Source organism: Nelumbo lutea, chromosome 1 (genome assembly GCF_056320005.1).
Source record: "Nelumbo lutea isolate HS-2025 chromosome 1, American lotus-T2T, whole genome shotgun sequence".
In the NCBI taxonomy this organism is placed as follows: domain Eukaryota; kingdom Viridiplantae; phylum Streptophyta; class Magnoliopsida; order Proteales; family Nelumbonaceae; genus Nelumbo; species Nelumbo lutea.
Window position 1 is genome coordinate 126,208,063 of NC_142684.1, and position 19,904 is coordinate 126,227,966.

Here is a 19,904-nt window from a genome sequence, read left to right on the forward strand (position 1 = left end):
AATAGTAATTGTTTCAATAATGGCCTCCTTATTCCTCTCCTCATTAAAAATCCTTGAATTTCTTTCCTCCCAAATTGCCCAACATATGGCAGCTCTGACACATCTCCAAAGAATTCTTCCCCTCTTCTTTGGCCACCTGAAAAAGGAAGAGGAAAAACAAACTTTGTACATCTTCCGGGGGTGTCCATCTACAACCAAACAAAGAGAAAAACCATTCCCAAATATGTGAAACAAAGGAGCAAGAGAATTAGTAAGTGATAGCAGCTCTCACCATTTGCCTTACATAGGATGCACCAATTAGGTCTTTTTTCTGGAGCAAGTCACAAGCATTACATCTTCCCATAAAGGCTTCCCAACAAAAAGCACCAATCCTTGGGGGAACCGGTTTACCCCAATTGGAAAGTCTATACCCAAGCTATCAGAGGGTTGTGTTAAGGCCTTAAAAAAAGAAGCACAAGAAAACTCACCCGAAGGGATCAGAGTCCAAAGTCTACTATCCCTTCTCCCAGGGTCCAACACCACCCCACCCAAGGTCTGAATTAAGGCAGAAACCCGGTTGGCTTCAGCATCCCTAATGCCCCTTCTCAGACCTAAATCCCAATCCAAACCAGGAGAAGAATCTGAAGGTACCACAAGGGTGGACACTGGCTCATTTTTAAACAAAGAAATGGAATACAAGGAAGCAAATTTTTCTTTCAAACTCACAACTCCCACCCAAATATGTTCCCAAAATTTTACCCGGTTTCCAAAACATAGGTCATACCTGATGAATGACAAGAAAGAGGGAAGAATGGCATGTATAGATTTCCAAGGAGAAGCTTGTGTAGCCCTAGTCAAAACTCCAGCATCCCAACCATCAACCATTTACCCATGAATGCTCACAATCACTTTAGCCCATAGCTTGTCCTCTTCCATTGATAACCTCCACAACCATTTTCCAAGTAAAGCCCCATTAATACTTTCTAAACCCAATCCACCCACCTCCTTACTTTTGGTAACCACCTCCCACCCAACACTATGATCTCTTTTCCCTTCCATAGGTTCCCATAGGAAATCTCTCATCAATTTTTCCAAGACCCTACTCACTCCTTCCGGGATCCTAAAAACCGATAAGAAGTAAATCAGCAAGCTATTCAAGGTAGACTTAATCAAAGTGATTCTGCCACCCAAAGATAGGTAGTTCTTCTTCCATGACATTAGCCTCTTAGTGAACCTATTCACCACCGGATTCCAAAAGCTATTATTTCTCAGACTATCTCCTAAAGGCAGTCCCAAATAATTTAGAGGCCACTCAGAGGTTACACATCCTAGAATTTCCGTTCTCTCTGCCACCTCCCTCTCATCCAAATTGACTCCCATCACACAACTTTTGTCAAAATTCACGCTTATGTTTGACATTTTTTCAAAGAGTTGCACCACCAATTTCAAATTCTTGACCCAACTAATCTCCTCACCCTCACAAAACAAAATGGTATCATCAACAAATTGTAGATGAGTGATTGGTACCCTATCTCTGCCCACTCTCTAACCCTTCACTAGGTGTCTAGAATCTTCCCTAGTAATTAGTCTGCCCAAGACTTCAACAATTAAAGTAAACAAAAATGGGGAGAGGGGGTCCCCTTGCCTAAGGCCTCTCACTGCAGCGAAATGGTCTACCACTGCTCCATTCACCAAGATAGAGTAATTACAAGACTCTAAACAACCTTGAATCCACTTAAACCATTTAGCCCCGAACTGCAGCGAAATTAGTCCACCAAGTCGTATGCTTTCTCTAGATCCAGCTTGCACACGATTCCTTTTCCCCCACTCCTTTTCATGTCCTCCACACTCTCATTAGTAATTTGCCTATTACTAACAAAGGCACCTTGGTTCTAGGAAATGATGTGAGGAAGCACAACCCTAATTCTCCTTAAGAGAACCTTAGCAATAATTTTATATAAGTTGTTTACCAAACTAATAGGTCTGAACTCCTTTAAGTGAACAGCACTACTCTTCTTTGGAACCAAAGCTAGAAAGGTAGATTTCAACCTAGGGTTTATCACACCTCTCTCAAAGAACTCATTGAAAACTCTCTAGAGGTCATGTTTCAAAATGTCCCAGCAATCTTGGTAAAAAGCCATTATAAAACCATCTAGTCCCAGTGCTTTAGTTTTTTCCTTTTTTTGATAGATAATGATAATGAAAATTTTATTAAATAAAGAACTAAGTATTCATCATACAATTCCCCACAAAGAGGCGCGAGGTGCAGCCTCCAAACTACATCATAAAGCTTACAATTGAGCCCGGAAGAGTTGATTCCTATGTACTCCTTGCTTAGCTAGAAGGTCTGCCAGCCCATTTGCCGATCTTCTTTCCCATTGAACTGTGACTTAAATATTTGAAGTCAGCCACTTAAATCTTCTCAAAGCCCCCCTATACGGCCAGGTGGTCGTCTCTAGTTCTTTTAGCCATCCAATAACCAATTTGGAATCACCTTCAATCATTAAACGCTTCACTGCCAACTCTCTTGCATATTCTACTCCTTGTAATACAGCTTGGAGTTCTGCATTTACAGAGTCTCCCCACCTATAGGACCAGAAAATGGAGCTACAATCTGACTCTCATCATTTCTGAAGACTCCCCCCATCCACCACCGGCTTGCTTCTGATTGCAAAACTTTTAGCTAGTTCCCAATTTCTCCTTATGTCATCGAAAGTGTAGGTGGAAAACAGATCCAAGGATTTTACCCAACTTATGGCCCTACATAAGATACTTTCTAACACACATGTTTGATCCCTCTCCTTGTCATTAAAGATTCTAGCATTTCGTTCCTCCTATACAGTCCACACCACAGCATCTCTAACACACCTCCACAAAACTCTTCCTCTTCTCTTTGGCCACCTAAAAGTTGTAGGATCAAAAAGAATGCAAATTTGCACCAATTTTGTCCACCTACACCCAAAAAGATCAAAAAGCTTTTCCCAAAGGCCTACAACAAAAGGACAAATGATTAGTATATGGTAGCAACTTTCCTCATTACCTTCGCATAGGGTGCACCAGTTAGAAGAGATACAAAGACTATGTCTTCTTTTTTGCAAAACATCCAAAGTGTTGATTTTCCCGAGGGAGACATCCCAACAAAGGGCTCCAACCTTAAGAGGGACAGGTTTGGACCAAACTTCCTTGTTATGAAAAGGTTGAGGCAATGGAGAGGAGCACAAGGAAGCAAAGAAGGAGGCACAAGAAAAGGAACCCGAAGGTAATGGCTTCCAAATACGGGAGTCTACAGAATCTCTCAAACCTCTTCTAAAACCCAGATTCCAGTTTATGCCAGAAGAAAAGGATAATGATACAAAACCTTTAAATTGGCTCGTTTTTAAAACACGAGATGGAATACAAGGAGGGAAAGAGGTCCTTGAGGGCACAATCACTAATCCAAACATCCTCCCAAAACAAAACCCTGTCTCCAGTACTAACATCATACCTAATCAGGTTCAGGAAAACGGGAAGAATACCATGAATAGCCTTCCATGGGGATTTCAGCGTAGCACGCCAAGATACACCAGCATCCCATCCATTGTCTACAACACCATGCACACTCCTTGCCACTTTATGCCAAAGCCTCTCCCTTTCTAGAGGCCACCTTCATAGCCATTTACCTAATAATGCTGTATTTTTCTTCCTTATATTGCCTAATCCCAATCCCCCCTGCTCCTTCCTCCTACACACTATTTCCCACCTAACCACATGATCCTTTCTCCCTTCCCCTAAATCCCACAAGAAATCCCTCATGACTTTCTCTACCTTCAAAATCACCTTTTGTGGCATCCTAAAGATGGATAGAAGGTAAGTTCGCAAGCTCGCAAGTTCGCAAGAGTAGCTCTAATTAAAGTGATCCGACCTCCAAGGGAAATGTAGTTTCTCTTCCAAACTGCTAGCTTCTTTGTGCATTTTTCTACGATCGAATTCCAAAATCTTCCTTCTCTTGGATTATCTCCTAGAGGCATACCCAAGTACTTCAAGGGCCAGCTAGATGTAAGGCAACCTAAGGACTCTGCTACCTCACTAAATTCCTCCATCTCCAAATTTACCCCCACTACACAACTCTTTTCAAAATTGACCTTCATCTTCGACACGCATTCAAACAATTTTATTACTACTTTCAAGTTTCTAGACTTTGAGGAATCTCCAGACTCACAAAAAATGATTGTCATCTGCAAATTGCAAGCGTGACACCACAATACCCTCTCTTCCTACTCTCCATCCTCTAAACATATCCAACCCATCAGCTCTCGAAATGAGCCTACTAAATACATCGGCTACCAAGGTGAAAAGGAAAGGAGAAAGAGGATCCCCTTGTCTCAACCCTCTAGAGGCTGGAAAGAAGTATCTAACCACTCCGTTAACTAAAACTGAAAAATGGAAAGTTTTTAAACAAGCCTCAATCCAGCCACACCATTTCTCTCCAAACCCAAAATTCCTCAGGGCTTCCAACAGAAAAGACCAATTGACCATGTCATACGCTTTCTCCAAGTCCAGTTTACATACAAAACCCTTCTTCCCCCTTCTCTTGAAGTCCTCCACACATTCATTTGCTATCAAGATTTGATCTATGATCTGTCTACCTTGAATAAAAGCCCCTGTGATTGGCTTATTAAAGTTGGCAGGGCTGATTTTAACCTTAACGACAACACTTTGGCCAAAATTTTATAAATGCTAGTCACTAGACTGATGGGTCCACAGTCTTTCGATTGAACAGCCTCTACCTTTTTAGGGATCAAAGCCAGGAAGGTGGAATTGATCCCCGGACTTATAAAGTGAGTCTTCGCAAACTACTCAAATACTACCAACATATCTAACTTGATGATATTCTAACAATCCTGAAAGAAAGCCATAGTGAAACCGTCAGGTCCAGGAGCTTTAGATCTATCCATTGAAAACATGACTCCCTTTATTTCTTCCAATTCAAACTCCTTTTCCAACTGATTTGCCACCTCTTAGTCCAATCTAGGCCACTCTAACCCATCCACTCTAAGCCTCACATCCCCCTGTCTTTTGTAAACTACCTTGAAATGATTCATGAAAACATTAGCACTCTCCTCTTAATCATCCACTACTTCGCCATTAATCTCTAACTTTTCCACGAAGTTTTTTCTCCTTCTTCCATTAGCGATTGCATGGAAAAATTTAGTATTACCATCCCCTTCCTTAATCCATCGATGCCTTGATTTTTGTCTCCAACACATCTCTTCCCTTAGCACTATCTCTTCCAATTCCTCTTCAGATTCCATCTTAAGGTCCTTTCTTCTTCTGAGAGAGAGTTGTGTCCTTCTTTTTCATCCAAAAGTTCAATCTGGGAAATAACACTTAATTTCTTCTCTCCACTCTCCCAAAATGCTCCCCGTTCCACTCTTTAATTTTACATTTTAGCCTTTGAATTTTCCTGTGAAATTTGGCACCCCTCCCAAGGGTACCCACCACTTCTTCACTCCACCGCTCTTTGGCCTTTTGGGTAAAGTCTGGATGTGTTAACCACATATTTTCAAATCTAAAAGGTTTAGGCCCACTCAGGAAATTCCTAGTTCCAATGCTTATCGGTCAATGATCTGAAGTGACTCTTGGCAAGGCCCTAGCTGACAGACCTAACCAATGCTCTCCCCAATCTGAACTAGAGATGAACCTATCCAGCTTAGAGCATCTCGGGTTAGATTGTAGGTTGGACCAAGTGAAGACAGCTTGTTGGAGGGGGATTTCTAACAAACCACACTCATTAATAAACTCATTGAATCTCCTCATGCTAATTGTGATCGCCTAATTGGGGTTATTGGTCTCATCTGTAAACCTAATCACGTTAAAATCCCCACCTAAACACCACGGACCCTCCCACAAACCCATTATATCATAGAGCTCTTCCCACATTTCACCTATCTCTCCATATCTATTCAGGCCATAGACATTCGTCATCACCCAGGTAAACTCTTCTCCCACACCCTTAAATTTCAAAGAAATCGTAAACCGACCTATTAGCTCTTCCATTGTCTCCACTACCTCTTTCCTCCACAAAGTCACTAAACCTCCTGAAGCCCCGTAGGACGGCAAAAAAGACCACCCTACTCCTCTAGAACACCACACACTTATGACCCATTTCCTATCCCAAACTGCCACTTTTGTTTCTTGAAGCAAGACTATATCCAGGTTTTCCTTTCTAATCAAATCCTTTATTACCCTCCTTTTCCACCCTAGACACCACCATCCCTTACTTGGTTCCTTTCCTTCTTTCCCCCCTTGTACTGAACTCTAAGTCTACTGCCACATCTGATTTTAATCTTTTTACCTCTGAAAGCTTCCTCTTTCTTGGATGATCTTTTTCCTTCTTCCCCTTCTTTTTGGAATACGCTATGACACTCACTACTTCTTTCAGTTTCAAGCCCATCTCTTCAGCCACTTGATTCATCGGTTGCTTCCCCATTCCCTCACCCTCATTCCTTTCCTTCCCTTTTCTCTGGCTAGCCTCCTGTAGATTCAAGTCTTCTTCAATGTATCCAACTTCTGCATCCCTCCTAGTCAGCTCCTCAAAGGAATCACAGACTAAATCCCAGATTTTATCACCTTGTGCCTTCCATTCAGCTTCCATACTCCCTCCATTAAACCCTTCTTCCTTATCTCTAATCGGAACTTACTGGATTGTGGCAGACAATGGAAGGGTCTGGATGAAATTTGTTGCACTCATAGAAGGCTCATTAGTATTCTTAAAATCAAAGACTAACATACCTAGAGAGGATGGTTTTGTTGAAGGACTTCCAAAGAAAGTTTTTGTCTTGGGACTAAACCTACAAGAACTGGTTTCCGGAGGTTCAGTGTTAGACTGAAGTTGAATGTGCGGCTGAACTTGAGAAATCGGTGCCCCCTTACTGGTTACACCCCTACTTTGCTTAGAAGAACAGTTAGAAACCAAAACCGCAACACCCTGCACCTGTTGAGACCTCGAGATAGCTTCTGGATCCCCCGGGCAGTGTCCAATACCCAAGCTGGTTGGCCTCTCTTCTTCCCTACCCACCTCCAAGGTGGCTTCAGAGGTGATGATAACAGTCTCACCGTCATCTTTTTTGCCTTCATCTTCCTCCAAGAAAAGCAGCTTTGTGTCAAAACTTCCATCCCCTCAAAACCCAAGGGATTTCTCTAGCCGAAAACTCCCAATACTTGAAGTTTCAAATTCGTCAAACTCAAAGTCTTCCTCACTGAGTTCCAGAAAATCGTCCTCCTTTGCTACGCCCCCTGTTAAATCGGCTCTCTTGCTTCTTGGATTACGTCTTTCCGGCGAGCCTAGCTCCGACGCTGACACAGGTCTCCACTGCAACGAGCTGAAACTCCTAGGACCTCCCCTCCCTGTGTCCCTTTGAATTGGAGAAGATGATGGACCAAAGTTAGAGTCCATCATTTGTCCCTTTAGTTGGCCCACGTGACCACTTAAGTGGTCATATGACTTAATTTTAAGTGGGTTGGCTAGGCCAGACCCAAACACTCCTTTAAGGACATGTTGACAATCAGTCTTTGAAATGACTCAACCCACCCCACCTGCCCTCTTTAGGCCCATTAGAACAACTTTCCTATGGCTAAGACAAGTTCCCTCTCTACTTGTGCCCACGTGTCCCTCTACTCTTACCGCCTTACCCCCTTTCTTTTTTAAAGAATGTTTTTGTCCTTTCTCTCCACTTTAACTAGAACCACTCTTATTTGGTGAAACCTGTTGAATAGCCTTCTCCCTACTCCCTCTTTCTGTCAGAACCTAAGCATAAGACCTGTAGCTCACCACCTTTTCCTCTTCTCCTAATGGCTCTTTCCCCTTGGTTGCTGGTAACTTTCCTTTTGAGTTATCCTTTCCCAAGAATACCATTTTAGTGCAAGTGTCAGCCAGATTTGAATACACCAATCCCTCACTTCCACATGGCCTTTCTTCTTCAACCTTCTCATCCTCCTTCCTTCTCCCCTCACTCCACAAGGCAACTTCAATGGCTATAACCAGCCAGGCTACATAGAACACTCCATCAACCATCAGCTTTACTGAACAAGGGATATCTTGAAGATGCACATTACTCAAGCAAATTGCAGCTGAATGGAGGTCTTCCACAAAGGAACCTTCCAGTCTTGCCTTACACAGAGCAGCTATAGAATCAAACACCTCTGAGGTCCAAAGATGAAGCTAAACTACAGCTTCTTTCCCGACCAGTAATACCATAACCTTGTTTAGTTCTCTGATTTTCAGAGCTTTCTTCCCTTTCACCCTAAAGCTTTCAAAAAGAAACTGCTTAGCCTCAACCTTCAAGGTCCTTCTCCAGCTTGTTGCCATGATAAAATCTCCTTCCTCCTTCAATCCTCCCCTAGCCATCTCTAACTCTTCTAAGATATTCTGCTCTTCCCCTCCCAAGACCCCACACCCCAGATAGTGTGCTTTAGTTCTATCCATTGAGAAAACAGCTTCCTTTATTTCCTCCATGTCAAAACTCCTTTCAAGCCAAATCTTAAGATCCTCAGGTACTAGGCCAATCCAACCCCATCTAGCCATATTCTTCCAGTTAGGGGTCTCCTATAAATAGATTTGAAATGATCCACAAAGGGCCCTGCTATCTCATATTGTTGAGTGTTACATCATCAACCACCAATTTAGAGATTGAATTTTTCTTTCTTTTACTATTTTCCATAGCATGAAAGAATTTTGTATTCATGTCTCCTTCCTTTTTTTTGAAGGATCAAAGAAATTTCACTAAAATAAAAAGAGAATACAAAGAGAAAGGTGACTAGAAATCACCCGAGAGAAAAAACAAACACTAAAAGACAAATACACCCAAAGACATTGACATATCAAAATATTCAAAACAAAGAAAAACAAAACTCCAAGATGACCACCTACACCCTTCTCCTAATCGAATGACCCTAAAGCAAATCCCAAACACCAAAGCTTCCTAATCCTCTTCCTCAAAACTTTCCTCTTGCCTATCATCTTCTTCATCCCACTTGTCTCCTCTTTCTCTAGCTTCCAATTTCTTTAGCCTCTCTTCTATCCTCTTTCTCTCAAACTCCTCAAAGGCCCTGTTGGCAAACTCCTCGCCCCCCCCCAAAAGCATAGACCAAGACTTTTACTTATTTTGACTTCTCTCTCCACAACTTTCTCAATAGGGATTCTTCTAAACCTCTCCTCCTTTTCTAGGCTTCTAACGGGATCACTTATTTCAGCACTGCCAACTAAAACAATTTCTTTTTCGTGACGGATTCCTCTCCTCCCTTACTGTCTCCTTCCTTCACCCATTTGTGTCTGGATTTCTACCTCCAACTGACTTCTTCCTTGTATAACAGATCTTCTAATTGCTTCCTTAAAATCCATCTTTCCTCCTTATCCCTCTCCACAAAAGTCCCTTCATTCTCCTTGTTGTCCAACTCCTCAATTTTATCTATCACTTCCTGTTTTTTCTCATCAAGCCTTCCAAATCATTGAATATTCCACTTCTTGAATTTAGATTTCAGCTCCTTTAACTTCCAATGAAATTTTATCCCTTCCCAATTCACCCTTGGGTTACTTTCAGCCCACCAGTCCCTTATCTTTCCAACAAACCTCGAGTGACATAGCCACGTGTTTTTGAATCAAAATGGTGTTGGACCCCAACCACCCAAACCTTCTTTGGCAATGGAAATAGGCCAATGGTCAAAAGTTACCCTAGGCAAGGCTTTGGAGACCAAGTTTCCCCAATGCTCCTCCCAATCAATAGTAAACAAAAATTTATCTAGATTGGAGAAAATAGGGTTTGTGTGAAGACTAGACCAAGTGAAATGGGTATGTAACAGAGGCAATTCTTTTTAGTTCAAAGGAATTAATGAACTCATTAAACTTCCTCATACTTATTGTAGCTCTTTGCCTCAAATTATTTGTCTCCCCTGCAGATCTGATTACATTGAAATCAACACCTATGCACCAAGGCCCTTCCCACAACCTTCTAATATCTCCCGATTCCTCCCACAACTCCTCTCTTTTTCTATAGCCATTGAGACCATAAATGTTTGTCAAAACCCACTCAAACCATTCGTTAACTGCCGAAACTTAACAAACACTATAAACCTACCAATAAGCTCTTCCATCCCTTCTAAAACCTCATTCTTCCAAAATGTCACTATGCCACCTAAAGAGCCCCAGGATGGACTCATTGCCTAGTTTATTCCCCTTGCTCTCCAAACACTTCTGGTGCACCTTGTATCAAAATTTGTTAACTTAGACTCTTGAAGGATCACTATGTCTAGGTCTTCTTTCCTCAACACTTCCTGTATCAAAGATCTCTTTCTTGCATTCCCAAATCTTATCACATTCCAACTTATCAATTTCATTTCCAATCGGCTTCCTATTGCCCCCCAAACTCTACCCCTAATTGCTTCCTCTTCTTCTCCCCTTCCTTTCACTAAATTTCTTATCACCCTCCACATCTAATCTCAGTCTCTCAGCCAATGTTTTAAAAGCGCAAGGCGCAAAAAAGACACAGGGGTCAATTTGTGCCCGAGGCACAAGGCGAGGCGCATGCCTTTTTGAAGCAAGGCACAGAATACAAAAACAAATGCTAAAAAATCAAAAAAAAGTCAAAAATTCAAAAAACAAATGCCAAAAAATTCAAAAAATATTAAACATAATACTAATAAAAATATAAACTTAAATTTTAAAATAAATGTTAAAAAAAAAACAATTATAACATAACATGTAAAGTGTATTCAAATGAAAATTTAAAAATAAAACCAAACATATAAAACATTTTCAAGCATGTAAAACCCATAATCTCTTTTTTTCCTCAATTGCATTAATTAAAGTAGCTAATGTGATATAAAACATATTACATTCCAGATTCTACGAGCCACCTTTGTACCATGCCCCTCAAGGCAAGCCTTCATGTTAGGGTCTTAAATTCTTAGTTCTTACACAAAAATAATGATTTTATAATTTTAATTGATTTTTAAGAAGATTTTTATTATGATGAATGAATGAACAACATTAGCAAATAAGGGATTCTCGGAGCTTCGGTGAGCGAGCAAAGCCCCTGGCCCAACTACTAGGTACAGGGAGTGGGGTCCGGGGAGCGGAGCCCCCAGCCCAATAGCTAGGTTCAAAAAAACCAAAAAAGCGTGGAATTTTCAAAAGGTGCACGCTTGGGCTGAGGCACAAGGCGCACCAGGCATGTGCCTTTTGAAAGGGTTGTGTCTAGGACCTAGGCGAGGTGCATACCCTAAAATGCGCCTTGCCTATGTGCCTACACGCTCCTTTTAAATCACTACTCTCAACCTCACTCAACTTCCACTTTCTTACCTGAAAGCTGAAATGTTGTAGCCGAAGCAGTGGAAGAGAGGAGAAGACCAAGAGATGCTGAGAATGTTGAACTAAATGACCCAGTCGACAATACTATTATTTATATTAGAGTACAGTACAATGTTACAGGAAATGACTGGAATGCCCTTGATTAGTGATGGGACACTCAGACAATTTAAAAACACTAAACAAATTTAGGCCCATTAACACAGGCCCAGTACATAACAACTTAAACTCAAATACAGGCTAATAAGAACTCTTATCAGCCGAACCATCAATACATGGAAAACTTCAACCTAACACTCCCCCTCAAGCTAAGCATGGATGTCAAATCATGTTTAGCTTGCCAAGAAGGTCCATGAACTTTGTTGCAACCAACCCTTTAGTCAATACATCTGCAATTTGCATCTCAGATGGAGTATAAGGAATGCAGAGTTCTCCCGAGACTATTCTCTCTCTAACAAAATGTCGATCAATCTCAGTATGTTTTGTCCTGTCATGTTGCACAGGGTTATTTGCAATGTTGATGGCAGCCTTGTTGTCACAATACAGTCTGAGAGGACCCTCAGCTTTAACGCCAAGCTCATTAAGAAGGGTCCTGAGCCATAGGAGTTCAGCAACCCTGTGAGCCATAGCTCGATATTCTGCTTCCGCACTTGATCTAGCAACTACATTCTACTTCTTATTGCGCCATGTGACTAGGTTCCCTCCCACAAATGTACAATACCCTGAAGCTAATTTTCTGTCTCCAACAGAACTTGCCCAATCTGCATCAGTATAAGCTTCAATTTCAATTCTATTGTTTTTCCTGAATAGAATTCCCTTTCCTGGGCAAGTCTTCAAGTACCTGAGAATCCTTTCAACTGCTTTCATATGAGGGATCTTTGGAGAGTACATGAATTGACTAACAACATGCACAGCATAAGCAATATCTGGCCGAGTGAGAGATAAGTATATCAGCTTTCCTACCAATTTTTGGTATCTCTCTCTATCATAGTAGTCCTCCCCTACTGATTCCTGTAGGCCATGATTTTGTGCTATTGGAGTATCTGCTGACCTACACCCTATCATGCTTGTTTCCTCTAGGAGGTCAATAATATACTTCTGCTAACATATGTAGATTCCTTCTCTTGACCTAGCAACTTCAATCCCAAGAAAATATCTCAAATGGCCCAAGTCTTTGATCTCAAATTCCGAAGAGATTTGAGGTAAGACTGAGAACATGTAGAACTGATTTAAGAGAGAGGTCCTTGCTTAGGTCAACCACCCCCTTTCCAGAGATGGTGGAGAAAGACCCGTCAGCATCTCTCATCTTATCCTGACCAGACAACAAATGATATGAAGAGAATAAAGACATATGTATCATGTGGTCAGTTGCACCGGAATCAATAACCCAAGAAGTAGAGTCAATAGAGCTAGTTGCACTAAAGGCAGAGACTGTACCTGATCTAGCAAGAGAGGTGGAAGCAAAAGAATTATTCCTTGGATGGGTTAATGCCCGGGTAAGGACCTCTACCTCACTAGCAGTGAAGCCCAAAGCACCAGCTCCAGAGGAATCAGCAACTTGCCCCATAGGAGAAGAAGACACAGTTGGTATATTTTGTGAGTTGTCACCATTGTTGCTGGTGACAAGAATCCCACTTGCCGCATGACCCTTCTGTTGCTTCTTGTCCTTTCTCAATGCAGCTGGCTTTAGGTGAGGATACAGGACCCAACACTTTTCTTTTACATGTCTCTCACCACCACAATGAGTGCACTTAAGGTGCTTCTTGTCTGGATGTTTGTTTCCCTCAGCAGAGACCAGGGCTGAATGTTCTCCAAATTGTTCGGTTGGTTGAGTCTAAGAGTCAACTTGCATCTCCTTTCTCCTGACTTCTTCATTCCTCACCAGATAATAAACATGGTGTAACTCGGGCAATTCAATCTGCTTATCATGTCTCTCCTTGTCCCTGGCATTTTCCTAATCCAATATCAAGTGATGGTCAAGTTCTTCCCAAAGACCTTCCAGAGTTGCAAAGTATGTTGCAACTGTCATATCCCCTTGTGTCTTGATTCAATCTGTAGATTCTAGCATTGTTTTTCTTCTGTCCATAGGTCTTACACATCTTTTCCCAAATCTTGGCTGCTGTAGGAAAGTGATGAACAGTCCTGGCAACCCGAGGAGTCATAGAGGCAAGCAACCAGGACATAATTGTGGCATTCTCCTTGCGCCACACAGCATACTCTGCACTGCCGACCTCAGGTTCCTTCTTGTTCCCATCTAAGTAGCCTATGAGATCACGGGAAGTAATAAAAAGCATTGTAGAAACGGACCACTCCCTGAAGTTGTATTCATCCAGCAGCACACTTGTAATCTGCAAGCTGTGCAGATTAGGGTTTTCCAGATTTGAAGACCTTGCAGCAGGTCCGTTATCTCTAGAAGAAACCTCTCGGATATTGAAGACATCTTGACTGCAGCCTCTATGTAGATGACACTGTTTAAGACTAGCCAAAGAGATCACAGTGCTGAAAAAGAGACTAGTTGCAGAATTGAAGAAGGTTCTGACAGCTCCCAACACTGTTTCAGACTTGCCGAGACTGTCACAGTTCTGAAGCAGTTCAGTTACAGCAGCAAATGAGGTGTTCTGGGCTGGTAAACGACCTGAAACTGAGGGCTCTCCACCACTGTGCTATGCAGACTCCACTTGAGCTTCGAGTATTGCAACTGTAAAGAGAGTTCTCCCCCTTACGGCCAATACTAGGACTGCTAGAATCAGTCCTCAACTAGGTCTGTCCTATACAGACCTCTCTTAGTAGCCGATAGCTACTAACTAATAGAAACAATCTAGTAGGACATCAACTTCTGGGTCTTACTTCCCTTGCGCCCTACAACCAAGGGAAACCCTAGGTTCGAACCTTGTGTTGTTCTCCTACAACCCTAGGGTTTCACGACAGCAACCCAGATAAAAAGAAAAAAGAAAAGAAAGACAGCAAGAGAGAGGAGATGGCGTCGGCTGTAACCAGGAAGGTGCTTAATGCTCTGATACCATGAAAGCTGAAATGTTGTAGCCGAAGCAGTGGAAGAGAGGAGAAGACCAAGAGATGCTGAGAATGTCGAACTAAATGACCCAGTCGACAGTACTATTATTTATATTAGAGTACAGTACAATGTTACAGAAAATGACTGGAATGCCCCTGATTAGTGATGGGACACCCAGACAATTTAAAAACACTAAACAAACTTAGGCCCATTAACACAGGCCCAGTACATAACAACTTGAACTCAAATACAGGCTAATAAGAACTCTTATCAGCCGAACCATCAATACATGGAAAACTTCAACCTAACATTACCTTCCCCTCTTCTTGTCTTTTCTTCAAGTTTGTTTTCAACTCATTCAGGTGCTGAATTCTACACCCAAGTTTCCCCACAAATTCAGCCATTGAATCTTCCTTAGCACTCTTTTCAATTTCCCCATTCTCTTCCTTCCCTCTCTCCCCCTCATTGTTTTCCTCCACTTTCTTCAGATTTATAGAAGAAGATTCACCACATGATTTTACAGTGTCTCTTTAAACTACTAGCAAAGTTAAGTGGCCCAGCTGACTAGTTGAACCATTCATGGAAATGAAGATGGACCAAGTGGACAGAATTTAGAACAAGAAGTGGCAGCTTATGCAATTCAAGTTCTGGACCTGAATTTGGAGACTTAGGGGCCAGCTTTGTGGGCCTTGGACTACTTAGTGATTTGGGCCTCCAAGTGGTTGGGCCCACTAGAAGATTCGTTGTTGGAGCCAAAGTTGTCATTATTCAGACTTGGAGATTGCAGCCATTAAAAGAGTAGGTTCTGTCCACACAGAATACTGCATCAACCATCCACTCCACTGTGTGACCATTATCAAGCCAATCCAGCTTGACAAGTCGCCAATGGAGTTTATATATATATATATACATATGACAAGTCGCCAATGGAGTTCATCACTCTGAACTGGTCAGTTCACTGAACCATTGGCAAGGTTGGGCAGCCCGGCCAAGGATTGAAAATACACCTCTATTAATGTAAAAATTAATGCTTTCAATGTGATTTGAACCCAAGACACCCGAATGATAGACAAACAATTTTACTATTAGGCTATGTCTTGATAAGTTTATTAGAATATGTTAGTTTTAACATCTTATGTAACTAAACTTGCTAAAATGTTAATGGGTTAGGTGGGTTGAGTTGAAGCTTGACCCAAACCTGCCCAATTGCCACCCATACATGTGAAAGGCCAAAAAGGGAAAAGATGGTTTGAGTATTGTCATTGAAGCCAAAAAGTAGTTGTGCCAATGAATTTTTAATGGTTTAACCGATGGCATGACTCTTTTGTGTTTTTTTTTTTTTTTGATATCCAAAAAACAGAGAAGAGGGTGGAACCGGCCCATACAGTGAGCATCTCTGAAGCAGAAATCTTCTCATATTTACTTACAAAAAAGAACAAAACTCAAAAGAGGGAAAAAAAACTGAGGGCTAAAGTAGAGGTATGAGAGGATTTTTGAAAATTTCTGTAGACTGAGGTCCAGGGGAAGATCTTAGCTGTGAATTGTGATGTCCCCACCCCATATTCTAAACTTCTAAAACTATCATAACCCTAAATTTTTGTAATAATGCTTTTTATTTTAGCCCTGAGAAAGCTGCCATAGCCAATAGGGCCTGAATAGGTCAGGAAGATCTCCTATGATGCATCTCTAAAAGCAACTTCTCCGCAGGTCCTAAAATCCCCAAGGAACAGCCATCAATTTACATTCACTATTCCGCTAAGTGGGGAGATCAATTTTGGTTATGTCCAGATGTAGACAAGTTCACAACATACAACTACCCCAGGTCATTCCATCCATATGTTAGTATAGATAACTAAATAGCCTATCTAATGACCGATGTTACATGGACATGGACACAGGAACCATAATCCGACACATGTCCTGGAGCCTGGCTCAGCAAGACAATGAAACAAGGACTCATGAGCACATTTATAGAAAGAATAAACTACTAAAATAAATTGATAAAAAAATAAACTACTAAAGCAATCCATATTTGTTGAATCTTAACATTATAAACCTCTAGAAAAGGTCTAGAAGTTTGCCTTTGTTACTTGATAACATTTTATAGGAAAATAGCATTCATTGTGTACATTAGCTGTTTATTAATGTTGAATAATTAAAGAGAAATAAAAAGTGTCACATGGAATTGTCACTCAAGAATCCATGGAGCATTGGAGTTCAACAAGTGTTCAATACAGACTTCATCCATTTAGGAGAGTCACTGCATGAAACACAGCTAATGACACAAAAGCATGCCAATATGGCAAGTTTTGCCAACCTAAAACTTAGGCTAAAAGAAAAGTGACAAACCTGCAATTTCAACTTCACTAAATTCTAAAAAAAAAATTCTCTAAGGAAGCTCTAAACTTTTATTAGAGAAAAGGTACATGAGAAAGTGTACAGGAATGCAAATTCCTGATTTAGCAAGCCCATCAACTATTACATTTAGTTCCCTTGGAATCAATCTGATCTGAGCTGAAATAATAAACTCCATGGCTCCCCTTATCTTGTTGAAAAATAAACAAGTCTCCATGGTCCACTGCCAACTTTCCTGCTCCACCCGATTGCGTTTAAAGAGTCAAGGCCTATTCGTTTGCTCTGAAGTCCAGCATCTAAAAGTGCAATAATTACATTAAGAGGTATATTGGTATTGGTGAACTTTTCTTTCCTCTGAACTCTGAATGCAAAGAATGTTGTTTTAAATTCTGAATTCTGAAAATCATCCAATGTCCATTTTGACCCTATATATGAGAGTTTTTGTTTGTCTTTTGGGGGTATAATTGGAAAACAAAAGGTTGTATGATTGCACTTTAAGAAATAAGAGATAAAAGGAAACGAACACCCAATTTTCTCTTAAAATTAAAAAATTCCTCTTAAGAGACAAGAGTTTAGAAGAAACAAACAAGCCCTCATTTTTTATGAAAGTGGAGAAGCATTTCTGCTTTACAATCCTAACTCCCATAAGTTATGTTATAACCTCTGCCTTTGGTTGCTGAGCAATTTTAATGGGCCCATCATTCACCCTAAGATGCCTCATCCTGCATCAAAAGGCATGCCACCATTACCAATTGGTCATGGAGTGTCAAGAGAGATGCCTTAAGAGCTCTCATTGAGCTAGAGGCATACATTGTCCAACAACTTCACCTAACCAACAATCAGTACTAGAGGAATAAGCCTACAAAAGATTTTGGATAAGGTCTTGTCCTTGAGGATCAAAAAGGTGCTTCCCTCTCTCACTAGTCAAGCTCAAGATGCTTTTGTTCAAGGAAGACAAATAGTTGATTAGATCTTAATAGCAAATGAGTGTGTTGAGGAGATGAGAAGATCGGGAACTCAAGGTTTTGTCTGCAAATTGGATCTTGAAAAGGCCTACAATTTGGTAGAGTGTAGCTTTCTATTAGAGGTGCTTTGGGAGTGCGGCTTTGGAGACAAATGGTGTAAATGGATAGATGGTTGCCTCTCCTCTTGCCATTATTCAATTTTAGTCAATGGGAGAGTGAATGATTTCTTCACAGTCCGAGAGGAGTCTAAAAAAGGCACGGAGCCTCGACACTACGATTCCGACCTTTTCACGATAGTTGTTGGGAGCAGTGGTGTGCGGGTATCACATTTCGCTACAAGCTATGGTGACTCTGTTGCTATCTGTGAGCTTCCCTTTGCTACAATCTCTAGAAAAAATGCTGGTAGTGTCAACAAACCTAAGTTGCAAGACTTCATTCGCTTCACTTCTTTGTGGATTGTAGCTACATGAGGGGAGAATTGAAAAACTAAGGAGAAGTTTTCACTTATCTATTTATTTCATTTTGAACCAAAATGATTTGAATCTGGAAAGACAATTTGGAGAATGGAAAGTTGCAATTTGGAAAGTCGCAATGTTTGTTCCAAACTGTCGCCTTGAAGTCACGTTGCCCCTGCCCACTTCCATTTTGTTTCTAGCCTGTTCGGCCTCCACTTGTGCTTCTGTGCTTCTTCTAAGATCTTTTTTCGGAATAACAGATAGAAAATAAATGCATTAAGTATCGTAGGGAGAGATATAAAAGATGAAAAAAAAGGAATAACAATAGAAACAAATGCATCAGATTTTGGATTTTTTTGACCGAAGATAATACGAGGGATTGGATTTTTCAATTTTCCCCCTTTTTGATTGTTTTATTTGTTATATCTCATCGTGGACCTCTTCTTTACTCGTTATACGTTTCTGGCACCCACGTGTGGAGAGGTGGTTTTGATTTCTCATTCTCTTTCAAAGAAGTTTTGTCAGTTGTTATTCAGTCCATATGTTTGTAGATTCATCAGTTGTTCCTGATTTGATTTTTTTCTTCTTTAACGTCTGTCATTCATCTTCTGGAAATTTTTTATCAATTGAGTTTTATTTTGAAATTTTGAAAAATAGTAGAGGGCAAATTCGATATTTTATTTTTTCCATTATGATTTAACGATGGCAAGTCAGAAACAGTAGGGGTACTTTAAGACAATTAGACAATAGTCAAACAGTAGGGATAGAGTTAGTCAATTATTTGCTGATACTACTGCCCATACAAGGGTGTTCTGAGTATTTTCGTTCTCTATTGATATTAAACTGCGGTTAATGAGAGAACTATTGTTCTTCAAGAGCTAGTAAGAAGAAGCTAGGTTTGTAATTCCAGTTGACAACCTAGTGAAATTTTGGCGAGGTTCATCTGTGGACGTAGGAACAGATAGCCAAACCGCGTTCAATCTAGTAGTCCTTGTCTATTTATTTGCTCTGTTTCTTGTTTACTAAAACAAACGAATAATCACAAAAGAATGTAAGATCTAATGATTCATTCTGCATAAAGAAAAAACAAATAAATAAGTTCATAATGATTGTAAGTGCCACCAACCTGCCTTCTAGAGTTTCAACTTTCAACGAGATATTGTTTCAATACCAACCCCCAATTGGTATATTTTTATTGAATATAAAGAAAATGTCGAAAAAACAACACCGAGATGAACCCATTTGAATGATAAATTTCTTCGATAGGTTTATTTATTCGAACCGTAAAATTGTACACCGATCAAGAATTCTATACCTGCTTTGGCATTTGTGTATACGGTGTGGTAAGATAGCCATGGCCTGGCTCCTTGCTCTGATGTCTCGCCCGTCTGCATCTTACCCCAATTGCTGTCTGTCAGACTTCAGAAACCAACGGGATAAAAGGAATGAGAAATGAGGAAAAGATATACAGCCCTGTACTATAAACCTAGAGACTTTTATCCATTTCGCGGTCTTTTTGGTTTGCCTCCGTTGAATTTCCCATTCGATCCTCGACGTAAAATTCAAAGCTACGTTTGGTTGTTGAGAAAACTGATAAACAATTTTGTGTTATTTAATAAGGAAAATAGTAAAATACTTATACCTGCTGACGTTTTTGATAAATGGGTAAAATGCAAAAACATCCCCTAAAGTTTCTAACAATCATAAAAACCTCCCCTTTAGTTTCATTTTAACAAAAACCTCCCCCAAACTTTTAAAAAATTTGACAAAACCTCCCTTCCGTAAGGAAAACGTTA

The 19,904-nt window shown here is 40.7% G+C and overlaps 1 protein-coding gene across 9 annotated transcripts in view; it reads right to left on the bottom strand.

Moving 5' to 3' along the window:
* LOC148877395 (DNA/RNA polymerases superfamily protein) overlaps window positions 1-19,664 on the bottom strand; it is a 44,360-nt gene extending 24,696 nt beyond the window's left edge. For 4 of the 9 annotated variants that reach the window (XR_016113286.1, XR_016113295.1, XM_088986328.1 and 1 more), the window contains exon 1: window positions 19,424-19,664. Coding sequence is in view for 4 of the 9 variants with exons in the window: in XM_088986328.1 (XP_088842454.1) it covers window positions 19,424-19,502 (79 nt within the window). In the remaining 5 variants the exon portion in view is untranslated. The remainder of the gene's footprint in view (window positions 1-19,423) is intronic. The other 5 variants (XR_016113294.1, XM_088986316.1, XM_088986310.1 and 2 more) reach the window with 5 other exon arrangements.
* Window positions 19,665-19,904: the final 240 nt, after the last annotated feature.